Raw genomic sequence first — 24,177 nt, 5'->3', positions numbered from 1 at the left:
CTTTGTTACATAACACAATACAAATCCACATCACCAAAAAATCATTGAAATTTATCACTTTAAAAACAACTAGCATAAAGTTAGGGGGAAATCAAGAAAAGTAAAAGCTTGTTTTTGCCAATTTTATTAAAATTTAATAACATATATGGCAACAGACTCAAAAAGTTTGCGTACAAAGAATAAATTTAACAAACATACTCAGGCACAACAAAAGAAATAAGCACCAAAATTCTAAAAAGGAATCTCATAAGTTTCGGAATTTTTTTTTGGTAACGCTTGGTGTCTAGTTCTTATCAATTATTGGTATGCAACATATCAAACACTATACCAGACTCCTCCGAGGTACTTTATTGGTAAAATTATATAAAATGTAATGACAGGGTTGAAATTGCCAACCAGTGCAATTCGGAGTGTTTCAGAAGTACCAAGATATTATACACACACATGCATGCTATTATTTAAAATTCATGAGTGCTAACAAAATGTTTAGGAATCCCTACACATTTGAAGAAGAAAAAATCCAATTCAATTAGCAATTTCAAGTACGGTAGGACCCTGATTATCCAAACTAATGTGGACTGGACCTACCATGGATCACCCAGACCAGTGTTCACCAATACGCATCAAAATTCTATTTTACTCCCCCAAATTTCATTGACGAGTGAAAATATTCCTTGAAATTTCGTAATTCAAACAATTATGGAGTCGAAATGAATAAAAAGCCATAAATAATGAAAATTACATTTACACAAAAGCAATTTTCAATATTAATATATAATGCAAATGTTAAAAAAACAAAAAAAAAACTAACATATTTACAGTTTATAACATTTCAAGGATTACATTTCTTTTAAAAGTCTTAAATGCTTCAAATTTCAATAGGTTTAAGATGTTTGTCTGTTCAAGAGCATTCTAAATTTATTTTTTTAATCGACTTGAGAGAAAACAGAAACAGCCCCCCCCCCCGGCTATGCCTTGCTCATGTTGTATCTGTAGCTTCTGCTATCTTCCAATCCATTCCACTGTGTTTCCCAAAGGGCGATATCAGACATCTTTAGAAACATCAGTTTAACCTTCTTTTATACACTGCAGCATGTACTTATATATAAGTTTGTGACGACACTAGGCATTTAACACTTCGTTTTACTGAACCTAATTTTGAGATGAATTTATGAAATATCTCAGATAATCAGGGTCCCACTGTACTTGAAATACAACTAAAAGAATGAAATGATAATGGTATTTTATTGAGTTATATTCATATTAATGATCAATATATATATATAGTCAAACCTCGTTAATGAGTCACTCTTGGGAGAGCAAAAATATGACTTAGTAAGCGGAGTGACTCGTTAAGCGGAGTAAGCCATAGCTGTGTCAATTCCTGCCTGAGGACAATTGGCACTTACAAAAAATGACCCGGTAAGCGGAGTGACGTGTTAACCGGGTGACGCACTAATGAGGTTCGACTGTATATATATTTCTTTCACACATACTGTATTTAGTCGAAATTTATATATAAAACCTCTCAAATAAACTAATGTATGCGCTGCAAGCCAAAAGTTATGCTTCTAGAAATATAAGCATAACAGAACTTATTCTGGTGAGAATTACTCTGAAGAGAAAGCTTTAAGCCATATGATTTTCATGAAAACTCTAGTTTAATATAGAGCTTGTATAGACTATGTTTGGCAAAAGAAAAAATTTATTTCCTTTTTTTAAAGTGTCTTTGACCACTAAATACTTAAAAGATCCATCTTTGATCAAATGAAATATGACAAGCAACATTCAAAGGGAAGGAAAATTAAAATACAGTGTGGCATTTAGATGTTATACAAAGCTTTAGTATTTTCCATCACTGTCTCCAAAGTATCCTTCAAGGATTCATGTTTGAGTTTGCTGATTTCTGCAGCAACATGAATGGCCATTCCTGGATTGCTGACATCCTCACAAAATTTCAGCTGCAATAGATTTTTAAAAATAACAGTTATCAATGAAAGCAACCGCGATTTAATTTCACGATTTAATTAGCACATGTACAAAAAAAATTGACTAAATAATTTTACTGAAAAAAAAAACAATTTAATATTCAATTCCAAAGAAGTAGAGTTACTTAGGCTGGAGGATCATCTCTCTCATCCATATTACTTCTTTCTTTTCTCAACGCTGCAGGGTTGACAAATGAGACATTTATCAAACAATGATGCAGGCATTGACCAGTGAAATGTAAACAAATCATTCTTAAAAAGCTTACATCTTCATAATTTGCTGTTCATTGAGGAAAAGCGTTGGCAGACTTGTCTTTGGAAGACTCATCAAAAAAGAATATATATTTTATATGTAATATATAATATATTTTAATATATATATATTTGATTTGTAATATATATTTTATTTGTTGTTGCTACTACATTATTTTGGCCCAAAATTGTTTTTGTTACCAAATTATTTCTCTCATTTTGCTTTGGCTAGAGTCAATCTTATGGTACTGAAATAGTGCTATGATCGAAATAGTATCACCCCTCCCCCACTTTTTGAATTTTTTTTTAAGTGGGAGCTCTGAAGTAAGTTGATGGTTGGCATCATTGGAAGCTGGTTGTACCCATGGGCCTCCACATCCTTGAGCAGGGCTCCTGGGCGAGGATCAGATCTTTGGCGGGCTCCCAAGTCACTTTTTACTGGCCCTTCTATGGTGAATTTAAAACATGAAAAAACAAGAAAATTATAATGATTGTCCTCGGCCCCACCTCGTTGTGCCAACCATTACTGTTGGAGAAATGTTGAGGATCAACTCATATACTGACAGCATCCTTCAGCCTGAGATACTCTCCTTCCATAGGCAACAGTTATGAAAACGATCAGTTAAATCAATTGTTTTATATGAATACCCAGAAAATTTGAGTTAATTATACCAAACAAAGAACTTAAATGACTGCAGAACACAAACTAAAGTTCTTTTCTTCTAATTAAAATTTATTTATATTTGTTAATGAAAATTTGAAAAATCACTGGAACATGCAATTCTAAAATCAAGAAAAAATTCTTAATTTTCCTTGAGTATTTTGAAGATGAAGAAATATACTTACAGTCATCGGAACAAAATATGGTGCATCAGTTTCTATTAGCAGTCGTGAGAGTGGAATATTCCTGACAGTGTCTTTGACTTCACTAGCACTCATGTTTGTCACCAGGTTAGTAACTCCAATGTATAAGTTCGGGAATGTGTCCAACCATAACTGTGCTTTATCCCAACTATCCGTGAAGCAATGAAGATGAATAGGTTGATCTGAATTCACCTCCTATGTCACATTTGGAATAAAAGAAAACACTTATATACAATGAACAAATTTGAGGATAAATGTTGAAATCAATATTTGAATTTGTATATCCAAAAGAATTTTATTAATGATGAGAAAGTTTTATTTAAAGCATTAAAAACCTTTCATTTGCAGGTTTTTTTTATATCCTAAAGCTATTGTGATGTCAAAAAAGTACATTTTATTGATTTTTACACTTTTTCAGAAAATACACTCAAACTTGAATTACAAAGTAACTGAAATTTTTTCCGTTACTCGTCAATTGGAAGAAAGTTTCTATGGGCACAGGGGCATCACTAGCACGAAAATCCACATTTTTATATAAATGCTTCCAAAATACACATATCTGGTATCATCAAGAGGCTTGGGGGGGGGGGGGCTATCCAAATAGTAGTTCTTTTATAAAGTAAAATATCTACAGAATCTGGGGAGCCGCAGATTAATTACGAATTGGGCAAGGGAGCTACAGGTGACAAAAGTTTATGAACCACTGCTTTACACTTTCACAATTCCAAACATGAGCATTGTGAAAATGTAGAGAGTAAAAAATGAACTCCTACCAAAGATAGCCCTATGCCCAGAGAAACCTTTCTTTCAATTAGAACAACAAAGTTGTTTACCTCTTTCACAATTGGGAAACAGTCGTCATGAGCTTCGCGGCAATGAATGATAATAGGCAATTTGCGATCCAATTTCTTTAGCAGTCTGAGCTGTCGTCGAAACACTGACTTCTGTTGATCAGAATTACAATTATTCCTGTAAAAGTGAGGAACAAAACCCCAAAAAAGATTAATATTGAGACATTGATGTTTTTCAGACCAGTTAACTAGCAGCAGCTGCTATTATCCATAACTAAAAGACGTGAAAATTCAGTATTGCAAGAAACACTAATAACAGAATAAATTTTCAAATATCACAAAATAGAATTAGCTATTAAATTACAGGGCAGTTTTACCTATTGGAGTAGTCCAGCCCAATTTCTCCAAGCGCAACAACTTGGTCGAAGTCTAACGCAGCTTCTAAATCTTCTTCAACTTCATCATCATATTTGTCTGCATGATGCGGATGACACCCAAAAGCACCCCAAACATCACTTTCATCTATCAAAGCACGCCACATTGATCGCTGCATAAAAAATATAAATGAATAAATCTATTCCAGGCTTTGGCAATAACTTCTCACTCAAGAAACCAATTTTGTTTAACAAAGAATTAAAATAATAATAGATAAACGGTTGTTTTAGATAAAGGAAAATTGAAGATTAATAAAACCATTGAACAGTCCATAAGATTTAGGGCACCCTGAAAACTTTATAGCCAGAATAATATCCTCTACAATCACAATTTCACAGATTGTTCCACATTCTTCCAAAATAAGCGGTAATAATAATTAACATGATGTATTGCTTAAATTTTAAATTATACATCATGTTGTATAAATTAACATGACATTATTTTCTGCAAAACGACAAACACATAACCAAGAAATATTCCATGAACAAAGCAAATTTTGAATTGGAGATATTTTTGATACGGCATGATCACCGAGTTGTGGTCTTTGGTGACCTTTTGGTTTATCCCAATAATCAATTCCTTTCATTTTTATATATGCTTTCCTTCCATTTTGGTAATTTTTTAATATGTGTAAATACTTTTTTTAATACGCATCTGTGGCAATTTAAAAATTCAACATGGATGAACATACCGTATGTAATCAGAAAGTAAGTACAATTTATATTATGCAGCATTTCAAATGCTACTTTACAATCAGCTGTTATTTTGAATTAGACATCATTTTGAATTTGGTGAAAGTTAGTTATAATTATCAAGTCAGTAAGTGCTAAATTTCACTTTGGCAACATATAATAGAGCAAATTATACTTTGCACACTTTTAAAATGTCGCCAATCTGGTGATCACCTTGCTTATAGAACATTTCCCCCAAATAACAGGAAAACATATAATTACTTTTTTGAAACTTGCAGGGTCACAAAACACAGTGATACATCCTTTATAACATACAGGATAGTCCCCTTTCTTCTCTTTGTACTGAGAATGAGTTCCCTCGAAGTCGACACGTTGAAATAACATGTCCAAATGACAGTGAGAGTCAATGAATCCAACTTCAGACTGGAAAGTTTGAAGAACTTCGTGTGCATGCTGCACTGACTGTGAGGACTTTCTGTTTGAACCAGAAAAGGATGACCTGGAATCTTGGAAAGGTGAACTTTCCCCCACTTCATTTTGGCCTCCATCCTCTTCTCCAAATGATCTTTGCCTTCTTCTCGAACCGAAACCACCACGGCCCTGAAGTGAAAAAGAACAGGTTTCAATATTTAAAAAAATCTAATAAAAATTAATTTCATTTTTTCATTTAACCATTCGTTGAGCGCAATATGCTTGATGGGCGCACATACAAAAAATTATAAAAAAAACATGATAAACATCTAATTAAGTTCATTTATACAACTGTCAAGTGATGAACATTATTAGGTGTGCCAATAGAAGACAAAACAAGTTTCTAAAAAAACCATGTATTTAACGCTAAACCAGTCGAACAAATTTGAGTGCAGTGGGGGCAGCAAAAATGGCAGCACTGTGCCTGTCAGATCAACTGTGCTAGATGGAAGGAAATTAGTGAGAACTTCAAGAAAATTGTTCCTGTCACATTGCTAGAAAATAATAGAAATACATGTACATAGATCTCACTGACTCAACCCATGCACTGGAGGGTTAAACATACTCAAATTTCAAAATGTATAATCAGGTGCAATGACCTAGTCAGTCACTTGGGTCACCACCTACATTTGGTAAAGTTTTGAGTGAACTGACTATTGTACACTCAAACCTTATTAAAGACACAGATACTCAATAGTGCCACTGCTATTTAGGAGAAGCGAGAAAGTGTTAAGGCTATGCCTATTAGATTAGTTGGGCCCGACAGAGGGTTAAAAAAATCTCAACTTAAACAGTACCATAATGTACGTCTGTACATATTGCTAAAAGATCTAATGGTTTTCATTATTTGGGTATTATTTAAATAATGGCAGAAATCAGGGGTTCCATAGCTGCCAACTTTTGAAAATGAAAATTCGGGAGATTTTCGCGCACACCCGTATTTTATGCTAAAACCACTCCCTAATAAATACAATAGGGATTTTTCCAAATAAAATAGGTATTTTCCAAACATAAAAGTTAAAGCGTAGGGAATAAAATCCCTACTCAAAAACTGAAGTGAAATTAAAATAGGGATTTTACACACATGGAAGTTAAACCCTTGGGAATAAAATTCCTACGCAAAAAAACAAGTGAAATTGGAGGCCAAAACTTCAATGATGTAAAAATAAATATTGTGTTCAATCAGAAACGCCGTGAACAAACATTCTGAGCGAATGACCCCAAAATCATCGGAAGATGAAGGAAAACACCGTCAATTTTTGAAGAACACTGACTTTTTGTGACACTTGCTTGATGTGTTTTTTTCACTTCACGACTGATGATGGCAGTCTTTCCATGACCGATGTTTATGTCCGTAACACAACTTGTACAAAAAGGAAAAATCGACCCTCTTCTGGAACGTTTGATGAAAGGAAATTCATCGGAATAAGTATCTTTAAAATTGATTAAATATGTTTTTGCTTATCAGTATTCATGTTTTGCTATATCGCACGTACGTAACTTCAACAAAAGAAATTTTGACCACATGTGCATCACCATAATCTTCAATTATTATCCAGGATTATTGGCTGCTAAGCCATTTCCCTGCACGATAAGACAAACAACTTTCTTGTTACCATCAAAGGGTTTGTAAAACTTCCTTAAAAAGGGAATTTCTCCATTTACGACGTGTGACGTCATTTCGAAAGGGAAAAAAAAGAGGCTTCATGCCCCACAAGAAATTCCTGAGGGATTGTTTTCATAAGCGGGGATTTTTTTTAATGAAGTAGGGAATTTTTAGGGACAAGTAGGGATTTTTGTGATTTTCGTAAAAATTCGGGAGATTTAAGAACTTTTCGGGAGATCGAGCGATGAAGATAAAATTCGGGAGATTCCCGAAAAATTCGGGAGACTTGGCAGCTATGGGGGTTCTCACGCCATGTTATTTTCTAATTTGTATGCAAATCAAGGTTGTGTGGTTGAAACCAAGTGGTTTTTTTTCAAAAAATCAAATAAAAAGTGGCCTAAATATTTTTTCCTTGAAAAATATCATATTGGTTCATTATTAGCCAAAATTTTTCATTTTTAACACATTTTATATTCTTGGGGTACATTTTAATGGTATATCTTTGAATAGCATAAGATGGTATAAGTGGTTTTTTTTCGAAAAGTCTCATAAAAGTGGCCTGAATATATATATTTTTTTGCATATGAAGTATCTTGGTTATTTAAAGTTATATACAGAAGCCAAAATTTCTCATTCTTACCATATTTTCTAACCTTTGGCTACATTCTGATGCTCTTTCTTTAGAAAATTCATGAATAAGGATTGCATCACACATCTAAATGTAGTGGTGTATTATCTCACAGGGTCTCTTTTTCCCTTCACAAAAAAAGGCAGCAACAGTAGTGACACCATCATGCTAGGGGCAGGTGGTCCTATAATCCAATAAAGACACCAGCTGTCCCTAAAGGACAAAGACTAGTGTACTAGTAGTTACATTACCTCACAGACATTTTAATTTTCTTTCCCCATAAGAAGTAGCACATCTCACACTGTATATCATCATCCAGCGTTAATATTCAACAGTTTTTTTTATACTTTCATGGTTAAGCCCAGTTAATCAAGGTTCTACTGTATAGTAGTAACAGATTAATGAAAAATCAGCTATATACAGGGTGATTATGATAAAGTTTTTATTCCAAAACTATACAATAAGTACTGGTCAGAGCGACTTGAAAATTTGCATGGATACTACTGAAGCAATGGAAATTTCTTTCGCAAAAGGAAAAAAAAATGCAAGTAGTGCAAAATGTGCAAGTATATGATGCTGTACTTGGCCAGCAGTATAATCTATTTTGTACAACCACATCATTTCGGCACTTCCACAGCATCAGTGTGTGGATAGAACAACTTCTATCAAGATGTGCATTGTAATACCAGCAAAGCAGCTGCTGAAGACCCATTTTGACAATAACAGGATGGCACCACACATGGCTGGCCGTCAGTTCACTTGACCTTAACCCTTGCAACTTCTGGCTGTGGGGGTACCTCAAAATGTTATGAACAGTGGGCAGTTTGCAAACTTTGGTGAATTGCAAGCTTCAGCGCATCCTCTGTATGTTAGAAGTTCCTCAGGAGTATTAACGTGGGGCGCGTTTGGTTTAATAAAGGTGAATTGCAAGCACATCCACATCATAACCATGGCATACTCTGATCTGTTGTTGAACAAGAATTTTTGTGCTTTCACCTCACAGCCAGAACATGGTGGACAACATATTTAACATTTCTTGAGTAAGTTATAGTTATTTGTTAAATTACTTCACTTTTTTGTGATGTTTCCATGAATTATAAAATCGTGTAATGCTATAATTAAATTATATTGTTTCCATTCTACAAGCAAATTTCCCACGTGTTGGATGATGTCATTAATTTTACATTTTCAAGTATTTTTTTCCTTTTTACTTAATAAAATTCCATTTCTTCAGGAATATTCATGTCAATTTTCTAGTTATTCTGACAAGTTATTCTGACAATCGTTCGTTTTTTACAGTGTTTTGAAATCAGAACCTTAGTTATAATCACCCTGCATATCGTAAATCATCGTTAATTAACCTGCATTATTTATGCTTCATTAAATACATTATATTCACCTAATTTTTATTATAGTTTTTGCAAAATATCTTCCTAATTAAGCATACTGAAAGTAACCGGATAAAACATCTTTATATTATATGATTAATAATATTAAAAGAATTTTCAAACACGAAGTAATCCATTGAGTTAAGCAAAAAATAATTAAATTGCAAAAGTTGGTTTTTGATAAAATGTAAGAAATATGGGAATAGTGTTAATTACATTAATAAACATTTTATTTTACTTAATTGTTAGAAGTTTGAATGATTTTTCAGAAATTTTATTGTTTTTAATGTTAATACTATTTAAAACAAAAAAACCTGGTTCAAACCAAAAAAAACCCGGTTTTTTTTACCAACCCTGATGCAAATAACCACTGGAGGTGGCATGGATTCTCACAAGTACAACATTGAGCTTCTATAAGTAGAAGCTCAATTATCTGACTTGTCCGAAACAAACCGACAGATGGAATTAAGATAGAAAAATTCAATCGAATTGAATTATTTACATAAAAATAGGTGGCTTGAAATTTCTGAACCACCAAATAAAATTAGGCAAGAAAAAACAACCTCCTTCCCTATTTGCGTGTACCAAGTCTTGAAGGGGATAAATAAAATCGGATCCTTCTTTTAGCAGCATTATTTATGATGGGCTGTTTATATGTTGCTGCTGCTTCTTTTGAACAAGTCCGAAAATACTCATCACTGCACTGACGAAACAATTATCACTAAGGAAACACATTGGTTAAGAGAGTCCTGGATAAACAAGGCTCTACTGTATTCGGGTGCCTTTTACAGACAACATTCTTAATAAAACATTTGTTTTTTTCCTTAGTAACTTTACATACCCTTCTAAATGAGCTCCTTCCTCTCCAAGGCCTCCTTTCATTTCGACTCCAGAAACTGTCTCTTTCTTCATATCCAAATGAACGAGGTCTTGGCTCACTAAATGGAAACGAAGCTCTTCTATGATCTTCTGGAATTCTTGGTTCATCAAAAAGAAGTGAACTAGTTTGTTCATTTTCTATTGGACCTATTCTCTTGTCCAATTTGGTTCGATTCTTATCTTCCACTACAGATTAAATATAACAGATTATGAAATGGAAATACATTAAATGTGAAACCACAAACACTATAAACAAGCTAAAATTATGATGCTAACAAACTTTGTGCATTCACAATTTAGCATATTTCAGAATTCTGTATAATTCATTTTAATAGCAATTATTATAGCAACTATTTCACAGCCATACTTGAAATAGTTGCTATAAAAATGAATTATAATAATAATTACAGCAACTATTTCACAGCCATACGTGAATTTTCCGGTCTAAGTATATGGTGCAGGGTTAGCATAACATTTTTATTCAGCAACTTAAAGAATTTTGGAACTTCTTCCAAACTTAATTTGAAATGAAAGAAAAAAAATCATACACACACAACACACACAGATGAAAATTATAAAATTTAATCATACATGAAAATGGATCTTTCATACACACCTGGAGTGGAAGAACCTAAAATGCTTAACAGTGGAGCAGAAGTGTGATGCTTTAGTTTCTTTTTGCGTTTCTCATGATCTGAACTAGATGCTTCACTTGTTGAATACCAGCCACTTGAACTTGAATTGCTCTTCTTAGATGGACTACTCTAAAAACAATGAATTAAAATTAAAAAAAAAAAAATCTAGTTTAGACGAAGGCAAAGGAACATTGAAAAAATATTTTGTACTGTATTTCATACTAACAAAATTTCGAACCAACAAACAGTAATTTTATTCTATGCCAAATATAAAATACATGTCATCCATATTAAGTGAGTCTATCTTAACAAGATTATGCTGTACAGTAGAACCTTGTTAAGTCAGACCCCCAATTTTAATTTTTAATCTTAGAGAAGCACATGATCTTCAAATTCCCATAACATTATTATATTATTATCGCACCAGCACTGTGAAAAGGAATGCATATCGGGGGTGGGGGGGGGGGTGGTGGTGTAGATCACAGATTCCTTAAAGAGCAAGCTAGACCTTACAACAAAATCAGTGTATGCGTACTTGCATGTCTCTACGAAGTTTCCTCCTCCGCTCACACTGTTCACTTGAAATGTTGCTTCTTTTTTCTCTTTGTGATTGGTTGGGATTTTGGGATGATGTAATATGCAACTTCTTGTCTTAATTATCCGGACTCCTAATTTCAAGAATAGACTACTCCAAAGGTATAACCCTAAATCCCCTGGCTGATAATTACAGTTCAGTTGTGTACCACATTCACTTGTGTTTGTTTGCCTTGTGTTATTTTGTGAGAAATATGCATATATTGCTTGCAATGGTGATAAAAGAAAAATATGTTGTGACAATGCAAAAAACAATAGACACATGGACTAGAACTAATAAAAGCGAACATTACAGTCAAGTTTTTACCACCCAATGTGACAAGGCTGGAGAAGCCAATGGACCAAGGGGATTCTTGAGATATCGAGAGAGTTCACAAATGGCTAATGCAAAGTCAACTGTAGAAGTTGAAGGAAAACATGCTGTAGTAGAGATTCTCAAATTCTAATGTTAAGACAGTCATTTGCAGCTGCCGAGTCTTGGGAACAGGTTGCTAAAAAGCAATGAATGAATGTCAGGACTCTGCCACCGGACTTATCCTGTTGCAGGGGTCATTTCCAGCTCAGCTTCATGGCAGAGAATGAAACAAAGTGTGTGTACCCAACAGTTTGAGTACATATCTAGTGTTTTGTCTAATTTTTTTACAGTGTCACCATCTATATTTCAAATCAAGAGTGAATTGTAATGATTGGATATTTGTCCCATTGCAGTTCTGTGGCCAGACTTTTACGGAAAGATCAGTTTTCATTCATGACTTGGAATTGGGAACCATAGAAAACCAACTTCAACTGACCACCACTGTGCACTGGTAGGGTTGAAACTGGTCCTCACGATGCAAATCTGTCAGAGTGCTAGAAACACTCCAAGAAAGTTGTGAAAGAAGTTCTGTTCTAGTGTGCATGAGGTTCCAGATAACAAGATTGAAAATTAAAAATAACCCAATAAAATCAGACTTCACGATCTTATAGACATTTTAAAAAAAATCTTAATTGAAATCAACATCTGAGCAACCATAACATTAGTAATTGGTTAGAAGAGAAAGGTGATTGAGGTTACGACACAATAACAGATAAAGATGCTGAAAACTATGGAGGTGCAGACGAAAATAAAGATGATCCACCAACAGTTATACGTCACACAAGCAGCCTTCATTTACAACTAATGGTTATTTCAAAAGTCAGGCGGAGAAAACACCGACCGAGCTTCTTACACTGAAACGGATGTGTGATTCTGCGACTCGCAAGAAATAAACAAGACTCGTACAGCAGAAGCTTACAACGTTTTTTCCCAGTGTACTTTTATTAACACAACATTTTTATCTTGCTTAAATATTATTTACACTTGATTTGTTCAACATAAAAGTACTTTTCTGTGTGTTTAACGTATTTTATTCTATTTTTCAAAACTTTCCTGTTAATCAGGATTTTTTTGATATTCCGGATCAGATCTGGTCACAATTGGTCCGACTTAACAAGATTTTACTCCATACCATATTTTCTTTGCCAAATAACATGACATTTTTAATCTTTGCAATAGTGTATTGTGGTTATCATGGTTCTCAAACAATGTATTTTAAACATGTTTATCCGTTAAGCTAACATTTAAGTCAATACAAAGACCATAAAGGCAGCTGCAAGCCTACCAACAAAGCTGGTCTGAGGTTTGCCCTATGTCAGTAAGGCCTTGCCTTAAGCATACAATATAAATTAAGACAATACAATTGTTTCAAAAAAAAAAAATTCTATGCTACTTACCAAGATTTTCAAAAATTTTTTAACAAGCATGCAACAAAAGTCAAACCAAGAAATATATAAAATAATTAAAAATAAAAACTCACTTTTTTAGATTTTTTTCCCCTTTTCTTCTTGGAACTCCTGTGTCCTAAAAGAAGATCTGAAGCTTATAATACATATATATGCTGCTGTACTGTGTTCATAAATTCTTTCAGATTCAGACCAAGTCACGTGTTTTGCTAGATATATCACTGATCAATGATTCTCATACAGTATAAATTTATTTCACATTCAGTTTTAAATTAAAATAGCACAACTTGGGGAAAAAAAATTATGTTTGAACTCACCCGAGGGGCCTGGCTCGAGTGAAAGCTTTTTGGAGTGCTTCTTGCCTGAACCGGATTCTGCAATACATAAATGTATTTGAAAAGTACTACACTAATTGTTTACACTATTTGAACTTTATGAAAACAGAAGCAAAAAGTTTTAACTGCATATTGTCATAATAATGTTAAAAAATCAATTACACAAAAATTGCTCTCTTCATAATACAATTGCACACACTGAAAAAGCATTGTATATAACAGGGTTCTGAAACTTCTCCACCTCCGCTGTAGCACACAGTTTTAGAACCTCTGGTACATTTATGAAAGTGAATGAATGCATTGTGTTTAGAAAAAATAATAATTTCTAATGCGACCCATGGAAAAAAAAACCCCACATTTAAAAGAAACCAAACCAGGGGTGCAAGCGCCCCTCATCTATTTCGGAATAGCAAATTTCATTTTTGGAGCAGAACAAACTATATCTGCAATATAAGGAGCAATTTTTCTGTGAAATGCCAAAAGTAATTCTAAACAAATTTCCTTCACCAATTAAAATCCATTCAATTTTTTTCTGAATTATCTTATCTGTCACTACTAAAACATGCTTTACTGGAGTGACGAATAAAAATTATTAGACTCTTTTCAAATTAAGCAACATGCATACTAAAAGCCTAGGCAGCAAGAATTTCTGCTGCTTGAACACCAAAATCTTATTCATCCTGATATAGCAAAAAGTGTGTGCAGAATATAATAAGGGTTTCCGTGAAAAAAAAAATTAGCTTCTCTAAGAATTTAAAGGAATCATTAAATTTAAAAGCAAAATGCAAAAAACGAGAAAATATCAAAAAATACCTTATTTACTTAAACAATTTCTCATGCCAAAAGATTACGAATCACAAGTTGCTTTCAGAAAGAGTTCAGCATCTCAATGACAATTTTTTTTCAAATTTTTCATGCCCTTGAACATAAGATTTTGTGTCTTATTCCATTAAAGCATTGGATGAACAGATTTTTCAATGTTCGAACAGACTTTTATTTATTTGTTAACAATGAACTCTCTTTCACTGTAAGCGTTACGATGTGCTAAAGGTAAAAAGCATTCACCAAAACTGGCAAAATTTTGGGCTGCTTTCACGGTTACAAAGTTTGAATATGACTGCCCAATATCTATCATCTGAACTGATTTCACTTCTTGTAATTCCTTGCATTGTAGAACAACCCATTCATAACACATAATTAATAGTTCTGTTGGTGATACAATGTTAAGCAACATCCCAGCAATATGCGAGGGAGTGATGTATCATTCCAGCAATGCACGAGAGGGAGTGCGAAAAACAAGAAAGGGTGCAAATGTTTCATTCTCTCCAACATGTTTTGGAAAGGTAGGAAATTAATATAAAAAAGGTATCTCACAGAAGTTATGTTAAATGAGCACATTCAAACTCCTTCCTTTGACTATGTTAAGAGCATGCCCCTCCCCCACCAATGCAGTGGCGTACCGTGCGGTCATATTGGGCGCCGCTCTTGGAGGGGTGCCAAATGGAGTTGAAAGGGTGAAAAAAGCTTTGTTGACCAAAATCAAAAAACGCTGTCAGTAGCATCAAAAATTGATTCCGCATGGGTAGAAATTTTTTTCCTTGAGCCACCCCTGTTCACCAAATCCGGATTTTCGCAATGTGAAATTGGCACGATCGGCAACCGCCAACGATAACCACACCACCGCATAGTGGCTATGAATAAAGCTATGAATATTTTAGCTGGAGTTTTTACAGATCCCATATTTTCCCTCAAAAAATGTCGGTAATTCAAACGAGTAACCCAATCCCCTTTACGACGTATGCCGTCTTTGAACGCAGGTTGGCCGCCGCAAAATTACTGTTATTTTCAGTATATAACCCGCAGGAAAAAAAACGGTCTCCGAAATCGGAAAATGCTGCATATTCTTTCAGGGACTATGATAGCCCGCCGGTTAACCAATAACAGTACAGGACTTTATACTTCAAGGTAGTAGAGCTACTTTCCAAGGTCACGAGATAACGCGATTGCAGTAGATGGTGAGAAGTGAAAAAAATTGGTTTCTCCCTCTCCGTATCTTTTTCCATGTCTCGGAAAGAAAGCGTGCCGTGAACAAAATTTTCATGCTTAATTTTCCTAAATTCCAGGTATTTGATGCACTACAGTGCATTAGCAGTACCTCCGCGAACCACGAACAAGAATTGGTGCAAATGTGCAGGGATTCACCGTGTTGGCGCACCATGTAGCAAGAGAACCATTTCGGAGCAGTTTGGCCTGAAGAAACTGACTTCATTCAGTTAAACAAATTATAACACGAGTTTCGGATAAGAATATTTTGAGCATCCAAATACATTTTGATTCTTGAATAACTAGATTTAGCATCAGTGGCATGACACAAAACGAAAAGAAAAGTTTCACTTACATGTAATATAGAGTAGAATTACAATGTAAAACAATGAGTAAATGTAAATAACCTATTTGTGGCATATTTCCCAAAGCAAAACAGGGTTGTTTCATATTCTGTGATGGCAACCATCCCATCATGTTACATGGCATAGATGATGCTGATGCATATTGCTGCAAATGGGGACAAAGAATAATATTCATAAAAGTTAAATATAACTGGGAAAAATATATTAAAAAAATAAATATATACATATAAATTTTGTCAAAAGACAAGAATAATTTGGGAATCAAACTAAAAAACAAATATATATATATATATATATATATATATATATATATATATATTTCCCCCACATAAATTCAAAATACTGCAAGTTGATACATCAGTTTGCTGAGAATAGAAAACATCAGGGTAAGCTAATTTAAATCATGCTTTTAATCACTTGAGGTTTTTTAAATAACTGATTCAAATCACTAAACTCAAATTCAATTTTTCCTTTGTATTTATTTCAATGACATTGAAGTAAAAGTAACCTGGTATGGTATACATGTTATTGGAATGTGGTATAAAGTTCTTGATTAAAAGAAATATTGAACATCTCTGATAAATATAGACTTGAACCTAATCCCCAGATATAGTGCAGAAAGATATGTTCTATTTATAGATTTTGTGCATGGAAAAAATTGTGGATAAATATAGAGAGAGCTAAACTTCAATATAACTGCACTAAGTATTTGTAATGCATTGAGACAGACACAATAGGGATCTAGGTTTTCTGATAGAAAAAAATAGAAATTAGTTTTTATATAAGACCTTGAATTCTATGCTATAATTTCTAATTTAAAATAATAATAGATGTTGTGCCAACATCAATACCATTGGACTGGAAATTTTAATATGACAGGTGAGAAAGTCATTTTTTTTTACCCAAACTCATTTAATCTGTGAAAAAATAAAAAAGTAAATTATTAAGCAATATCATGCAAGTCCGAAACACATAATAAATAAATCCATCAATTAGGAAAAGCTTTGAATGACCACATACAAGAATAACAAGTATATTAAAATGTGTTCTAAGAAAGATGGATTGAAAAGAATCATGATTTTTTCATACCTTGGAAAAAATTATATAGAGAATTAAAAATATTCTGGCTATGACAGAATAACACACCATGCACATTTTCAGTATATATACAATTCTCAGAAAACAAATTAGTATAATTACATCAATTACAATCTTTTTGCTAATGATTAAAAAAGCAGCAAAGAACATAATGTTTGAACTAAGTTCCAATATATGCATAAAAAACTAACAAATATATTTTATTAGCTTTAACCTTCCTAAAAAGAAGAAAAAAAAAGATAAATTGATTGCATTTCAGTTGAGGTAGTAAATCATTGTCATCATAGGCATACCCAGAATTTTCTCAGGTGGGGTTTCAATTTTTTTTTTCTTCTCGGGGAGAGGGGGGTTAGACCCTAAAACTTCCCTTTGCGTAAGCCAATGATTGTCAGACAAGAGCTTCAAAGGGTTACAAAGGCCTACTTAATTTTTTAAAAATTAAAAAATCAGCCATCCAATATTTTTAATGATATAAACTGCAAATAAATGGTGTACAACTTTAATGATACAAAATAAAATAAAAAACTTTTATGCTAGCACACACACAATATAAGATTAAAAGAAATAGAGCTAACAACCAAAGTTGAAAAAATTACCGGAAAGAAAGGTGATGGAAGAAGTCCAATGAAAGCCATAGGTGGCATCTGAGGAGGACAATTGCTAGAAGGAACCAACGATGGTGTTTTATCTTTAGGTTTGTGTTCCAATTCATAGCTGCGATGAGACCTCTTACTCTTTTTGTTTTTAACATACTCCTCCTCTACTCGAAATTTTCTTTTCAACATATACTTAGATGGAGAGATATCACTTTTCCTTGAATGATGACCCTGTAAAATAATAAAAATGTGTGCATTGAAATAAAAAATCTTGCACTGATGTATTTGAATGACAAAATAACATTTTATACTGAATGTTTGCTAATATTCTTTCATGTACAAACAGTTCCTTTACTTGAACAATTCAATTTAAAGGATGTATTCAAATTCAACAACAAAGCTTAAGCTACAATCACAAGAATCACAATCACCATATGAAAATTCAGATTGTAGGTTCTAATCCACACTGTCAAGATTTCAGTTTGAGATACAGTTGAATAATGCCATTACGATCCCCAAGAAACAGGAAAAATCTCTTCATTACAACAAAATTTTATTATAAGACAATTCCAGACTTTTACATTGTTCCCATGTAAACTTATCTGGGGATTAAAAAAGCTTCTTTTAAAATGAGATTTTTGCTATATCAGTGTTTCATTAAAATAGGAATCGACTGTATACTCACCCAATTGACCTCCAGAAACAGAAAAATCCAAAAATTTGTAAGCACTCTTATCATAAAATACAGAACTAAATTTGCAAAGTACATGAAAAAAAAGTAAAATCAATACAAGGTGATACAGGACACGTAGGGAATCCACAGAAGGAATGCAAATAGATTAAGGGAATTCAAGTACTCTCACAATTGTTATACTATAATTACGTATCACTATATTCCTTTATATTCACAATTCTGCCATGACAATACCGAGTTAATTAGTTGCGCTATTTTGAGGAGTAAGATTTTGATTTTTTTTGTTGCACCACTGTCATTTTCTATACATAAGGGTCAATTACACCGGGACCTACAATTTATTTACGATTCCGAAAGGTGGTATTTTTTTACTCAGCTGCGGAAGCAAGCTTAAGAATTTTGAAGATATTAAAATGTGTGTTGTTCATTATACGCATTAGTTAAGCATAGTTTCAAAAATAGCAACTTACATGTTTACAACATTTTTCTTTCGGCTTTCTGTCATGTCTCTTACCTTTGTGCTTCTTGGCGTATTCTGAAAGAAAAGAAACTAATTCATTCTAAATCATTAAACTAATGATTATGAGTCATGTAACCAATGCAATCAGTCACATTCATGAATAACCACAAATAGAAACACACACACTGCACTAAAATCCATTTCATAACTATAAGTAGTTTTTCTCGTTTGATTGAGAAGGATGACAAAGACAAATTACATCCATGAGGGTGTTTAATTGATCTTAATGTATGACAGACTTACCTCTTTCAGAGTCTGATCCCTCAATTGACTCTTCCCAAGAATCTCCACTAGTCTCGGTATCCATGCTGGCGTGAAGTTCACACTAAATATTAAAAAAATTCTGATAACAATAATGTACCTCTACTTTTAAATGCATTTTCAAGATATCACCACTTTATACAAGAATTAAAAATAACACGAAAACTTAAAATGCATAAGATAATCTTTAAATGCATTCTACACTTTACATTGCATTTCTTTATTTTTTTATCTTTGTGCAGTGAAAATACATCAAAAATTAAATTAGAGAACAAGTTTTTATTTCTTGAAAATATTTGCTATAACAGCATTGAGGCAATGGCAAAAAAAAAAGAAAAGAAATAGTCATGAAACTTGGTGTCATGAACTACAGAGAAATGGTTCAGTCTACTAACCTACAGTGTGCCTAGCCGTGATTGAACTCAAGAAACTCACTACAGCGATGCTCCAATGAACTTGTGTGTGTGAACTAACATTCTCACACCAATCAAATAGTCAAAACTACACTCGTGTCCATAAATTAAGGATAATGCCAGCTCCGGCAAATAAAGGTTCAGAAACAAAACAAACGTTACTTATTCATAAAGCCCATTTATTAAACAAAAGATAAAGAACAAAAGCGATGGTGTATGTATGATACCATTCATAAAAACTACGATTTTTGCTCCATGGAGCAATTGTAAAAAATATCTCCTTTACAAAAACTTACTATTACATGGTTGGTATGATGGTAAATACATTGTATGTCTCCCATGCAATGAAATACAGTCCGTACAACGCCTAGGCATGCTGAGTATCAAATTATCGATCTGATCTTGGGGAAGATCACTCCACTCAACAAGCAATGCTCTCCGAAGTTCTAGTACACACGTAGGAGGTGGTTGACGGGCTACAACTTGTCGGCCAAGCATGTCCCACACATGCTCTATCGGATTCAAGTCAGATGAGAATACTGGCCATTCCATATGGGTTATATCCTCCGATTCAAGGCATTCGTTTACGATGTTTGCTCGATGAGGATGGGCGTTGTCATCCATAAACACAAATTCTGCACCCATGGCACCCCTAAACAAACGTACATGTTATTCCAGAATGATATCAAGATAAATTTGGGCTTTCTGTTCTAGAACCCAGTATAATTCCACCCCAAACGAGCAATGCTGCACCACCGTAATGGTGTTGTTCAATGATGTTGTCTTGGTGGTAACGGGTACCTGGCGTTCTCCATATGAAAGTCAGACGTGAATCAGACTGCAAGCTAAACTTGGACTCATCTGAAAACATCACACAAGCCCACGGTGACGATGTCCACATTGCATGTTCTCTACTCCAGGCTAATCGCTGCCAACAGTGAGCAGAACACATCTGAAAAGCCTGCGAGCATATAGACCAATATCTCCCAAACGTCTGTACACGGTTTGCCTTGAAACTGTGGTACCCGTGGCTGCAGATAGCTGACGAGACAGGTCGGATGCTGTGCTCAGTCTGCTTCTTTTGGCAGTTACTGCCAAATACCGGCAGACAAAGTACCTGATTACAACCCAGTGTATGAACCCTGAAAAAATTTATAATACTGAAGGTTTTCAATTCATTTTCAAAGGACACAGAACTCATGATTTTCACTAATGAAACATGAGTATACGGCCAACATATATAAGAAACATGCGTATCTTGTCTAAAACACATTAGTTTCTTTATACGCAAGGTCTGATATTGTCCGTAAAACGTCAAATCACGAAAGTGCAAAAAGTTACTTTTGAGAATAATGCATTTAAAGGTTTGATTATGTCAAAAAAAAAAATTGGGATTTCATTATCAGGAAAAAAGGAAAATCTAAAAGTCAAGCCTCAACCTTTAGATTTTTCTTTTCCAGAAACAAAAGTACTTCTTTCAGCTTTCACATTGAAATCCTGATTGTTTTAGACATAATCAAACCTTTAAAGTGCTATTCTCAAAAGTAACTCTGCATTTTCATGGATTTGGCGTAATGCCAACAATATGTTGTATGGTCTATGTCAGAAATCCAGATGCTCCACCATGTGGTGAGGAAATGGTCTATCACTTTAAGCGATGTAGACGGCCAAATTAAACCACAAAATATAAGGACCTTTACCTGGGCGCCTAAAAGTTTCTATATGTGATTACTAGCCAAGACAAAATAAATATGCTTGTCACCTGAAATATTTAGTTTTACTTGATTTGTCAGGCCTGGCCCATACTCATACTGTCCTGCAGCAGGACCCTGTTGCTAGATTTTTTATAGGCACTTTAATGAATTTACAGTTTGAAAAAAAAAATTATAGAAATCATTCCACGATGGAAGTCCCAAAATTCAACTCACCCTTGTGGGAGGGAGAAATCGAAAAACAGTACTATACAATAGAGTACAAATAATTTTAGGTATTTTCCACAGGATACAAGCAGACTCATAGTCTATACAGTGCCATCTTAAATTATGGGGGCAAAAGAATAACTTCACGAAAACATCTGGTTGAAACTTTTGAGAATTTGTCTAATAGGTCCTCAGAAAAATTAATTGGCCGGGGAGGGTGGGGGCGTGATTCTCTCAAGACAACCCTACATCTTAACACATGGGGCCCACCCAGGGTACTCGAGACAGGAAAAGATTCATGAGAATTAGATCTGGTGGAATTTTCCACTGAAAGTATGTAAATAAGGTAGCAGGTATATTATTTCTAGCCAGGGGGGTCCCAGAAAAATCACTTTGCCCGAGGGGGTAGGGGCTGCGATGTCGTTTAGACAGCCCTAGGAGGACTATTCACCCATAAAGAGCCCAAGATTGCCATAAATTTCAGTGCTCATTTTTAAGTAAATTTCGCGAAAAAATTGAAAAAAAAAAAAAATCGTCCACGCCGTCTATCGTAGCCCTATCAATCCTTGAGGTGTCATAACTGTAAACCATTTAAATAAATCGAAGTCGTTTAAGATACCTAAATAGGAAACAACAAAAAAGCCACTGAGGGAATTAAAGAGGGATAAAAAAAAATATTAATTTCAAAGTTACCTTTGCTTTTAGTAGACAAAAAACGACGTTAACATCCAACAGCACCTCGAATGACTGACGTCTCGAAACGGGCGTTCTACTCAAATGGCGACGTCTCCCTTTACCGCGTATTCGACACGAGGTGGAAACGAAACTGCCGAATTCGTATTGCCCACACCTGTCGGCTTTGATCATACCGATATCCCTTCAGAAAATTCGTCGCCATGTCGCAGACGATTGGATGGACTACTAAATTTTCGAGGTCAAATCAAAATATTAATCAAGAGTAAAAGTATTTATGCGATGAATTATGATCAATTTACACTGAAGAACAACTTGAAATAAAATTGGCATATTAATTTTTTTTAACATACCTAAAGTCTGTGGTGTCATCTATCCACTCATTGTTAGAGTGACCATATTTCCTAGAGAGAAATACGGGCAATTTGGATTTCAAATACGGGACATAGCTAATTATCGCCAAAAATGACGCCAAAAACCGAACAAAGTCCCCCAAATATTATGACATGAATGTCACTTTCCACTTGTTAATACAAGATATACGGAAGACTGGATGTTGTGAAGATATTTATTATTTGAGATGTTAATTTTTTAAGGAAGGAAAAAACTCATCTCTCTCTCCACCGGGAGTCGAACCCGGGTCCCTCGATTGCCGGACGAGTGCTCTGACCACTAATTAACATCTCAAACAATAAATATCTTCACAACATCCAGTCTTCCGTATATCTTGTATTAACAAGTGGAGAGCGACATTCATGTCATATATATATATATATAGCCATCTGGTGGCTCGTCGTCCATGAGCTATTAGCTGATCAGTTCACCGTCCATTGCACGGTTCCGTTCGGCACATATACGCTCTAGCGAAGGAAACTCTCTATCTCCTCTGTAGCTTAGTGGTCAGAGCGCAATCGAGGGACTCGGGTTCGACTCCCGGTAGAATCAGAGATGAGATTTTCTCCTTCTTCAAAAAATTAACATCTCAAATAATAAATATATTCACAACATCCAGTCTTCCGTATATCTTGTATCCCCAAATATTGTTGCAATAACGGAAAAATCACAATTGCGAGAAATGTAGCATTACTGCTAATTGCAGTGGATTAAAATGAGTTCCACGAAAAAAATTTCACCGAGACAAATGTGGGAGATTAATATTCTCATTTATAGTTGTAATTATCATAATATAATTTATAAGTTGAAAAATAATTTCAATTTTTGACTTAAACAATAAAAATTCAAGTAGGCTTCGTGAAAAATACGGGAAAAACCAGGACATTTTTGCCAAAAAGTCGGGACAGCCAAAAAAAAACAGAAAATACCGGGACTGTCCCGGGAAATACGAGCCATATGGTCACATTACTCATTGTGTATCAATCATTTCCAAGCACGAAAGATCTTCAGAGCCGAAATCGTTGTATAATTCATCAAGAACTGAAAAGTGAGGGAAAGCTGCGGTTCCAGCTGATGTAAAGGCTCTAGATTTGAGAGCTGCTTATGATTCTGGTTTTAACGGCTCATATGATTCTGTGAGGCATGATTTGCTCATTGCCAAATTAGCCCGCTTGGGCTTTCATGGTAAATTTTTAACTTGGCTCTTTAATTATCTCTCGAACCGTAAACATGTCATTCATTGGAGGGGTTCCATATCTGGTGCTTTTGCTCCCAACTGCGGTCTTTTACAGGGTTCTACCCTCTCCCCCGTACTTTTCACTCTGTTCACATTAGATATAACCTCATATATTAATTCTGACATTAATTTTTTTATGTATGCTGATGATATTTTTTTTCAGATGAATGCGTTAGATGGGAAGTATGCTGAGTCCAGATTGATGAACACCTTGCCCAACATTCTCAGATGGGCTGAAAATAGTGGCTTGTGCATCTCTCTATCCAAATCTCGTTTTTCTATTTTTTCACAGAGACGACCTCCATACTTTCCTTCTTTCAACATTAATGGCGAATCCATTCCGTTTGATCCGTACTTGAAAGTTCTAGGTGTTCATCTGGATTGTACTCTCACCTGGAAAAAACAATTATCATCTCTGCGTTCTAAGGGCACTCTATCTTTAAACATTTGGGTTATGAGGTTGCGTGATTTGGATAAAATGATGGATTCAGGATAATTGATTAATTTCTTAAAATAATTATTTATTTACAACACGAAACATAAGACGAAATAAAAAATCTACGGAGCGACATGTTAAGCTCTTGATGGTTCGATCGCTTCTCTCGCGATTTCCCGCGTGACAATCC

The 24,177-nt window shown here is 34.4% G+C and overlaps 1 protein-coding gene across 2 annotated transcripts; it reads right to left on the bottom strand.

Annotated features, from left to right (window-relative positions):
* Positions 1 to 116: 116 nt before the first annotated feature.
* LOC149084234 (uncharacterized) lies at positions 117 to 22,060 on the bottom strand. Of its 2 annotated transcripts, none has more exons than XM_089234582.1 (14): positions 21,922 to 22,060; positions 18,879 to 18,960; positions 18,586 to 18,650; positions 17,422 to 17,652; positions 15,770 to 15,872; positions 13,302 to 13,358; positions 13,059 to 13,102; positions 10,611 to 10,758; positions 9,957 to 10,180; positions 5,284 to 5,622; positions 4,273 to 4,442; positions 3,938 to 4,073; positions 3,087 to 3,299; positions 117 to 1,961 (listed from the first exon to the last, which is right to left on the bottom strand). In XM_089234582.1, exons 2-14 carry the CDS (start codon positions 18,940 to 18,942, stop codon positions 1,824 to 1,826), a joined length of 1,932 nt encoding a protein of 643 aa, XP_089090708.1. In that variant the 5' UTR covers positions 18,943 to 18,960; positions 21,922 to 22,060; the 3' UTR covers positions 117 to 1,823. The 2 variants fall into 2 exon arrangements, with proteins under 2 accessions (XP_089090708.1, XP_089090707.1); XM_089234581.1 differs by having other exon boundaries at positions 1,693 to 1,961; positions 18,879 to 18,978; positions 21,922 to 22,022.
* Positions 22,061 to 24,177: the final 2,117 nt, after the last annotated feature.

The sequence above is a fragment of the Pholcus phalangioides genome, unplaced genomic scaffold (assembly GCF_987345545.1).
Source record: "Pholcus phalangioides strain wild (caught in Gottingen) unplaced genomic scaffold, Ppha-v1.0 ptg000008l_1, whole genome shotgun sequence".
Lineage (NCBI taxonomy): Eukaryota > Metazoa > Arthropoda > Arachnida > Araneae > Pholcidae > Pholcus > Pholcus phalangioides.
The sequence above is the reverse complement of the archived record's forward strand: the minus strand, read 5'-3'. Positions and strand labels throughout refer to the sequence as shown.

Excerpts from the sequence above, each read along its gene's own strand:
- LOC149084234 (XM_089234582.1), bottom strand. The coding sequence starts at position 18,942 with ATGGATACCGAGACTAGTGGAGATTCTTGGGAAGAGTCAATTGAGGGA. Across the intron at positions 15,873-17,421 it reads TTCCATCACCTTTCTTTCCG|CAATATGCATCAGCATCATC; the intron begins GTAATTTTTTCA and ends CCCCATTTGCAG. Across the intron at positions 10,759-13,058 it reads GGGGAAAAAAATCTAAAAAA|AGTAGTCCATCTAAGAAGAG; the intron begins GTGAGTTTTTAT and ends CATTGTTTTTAG.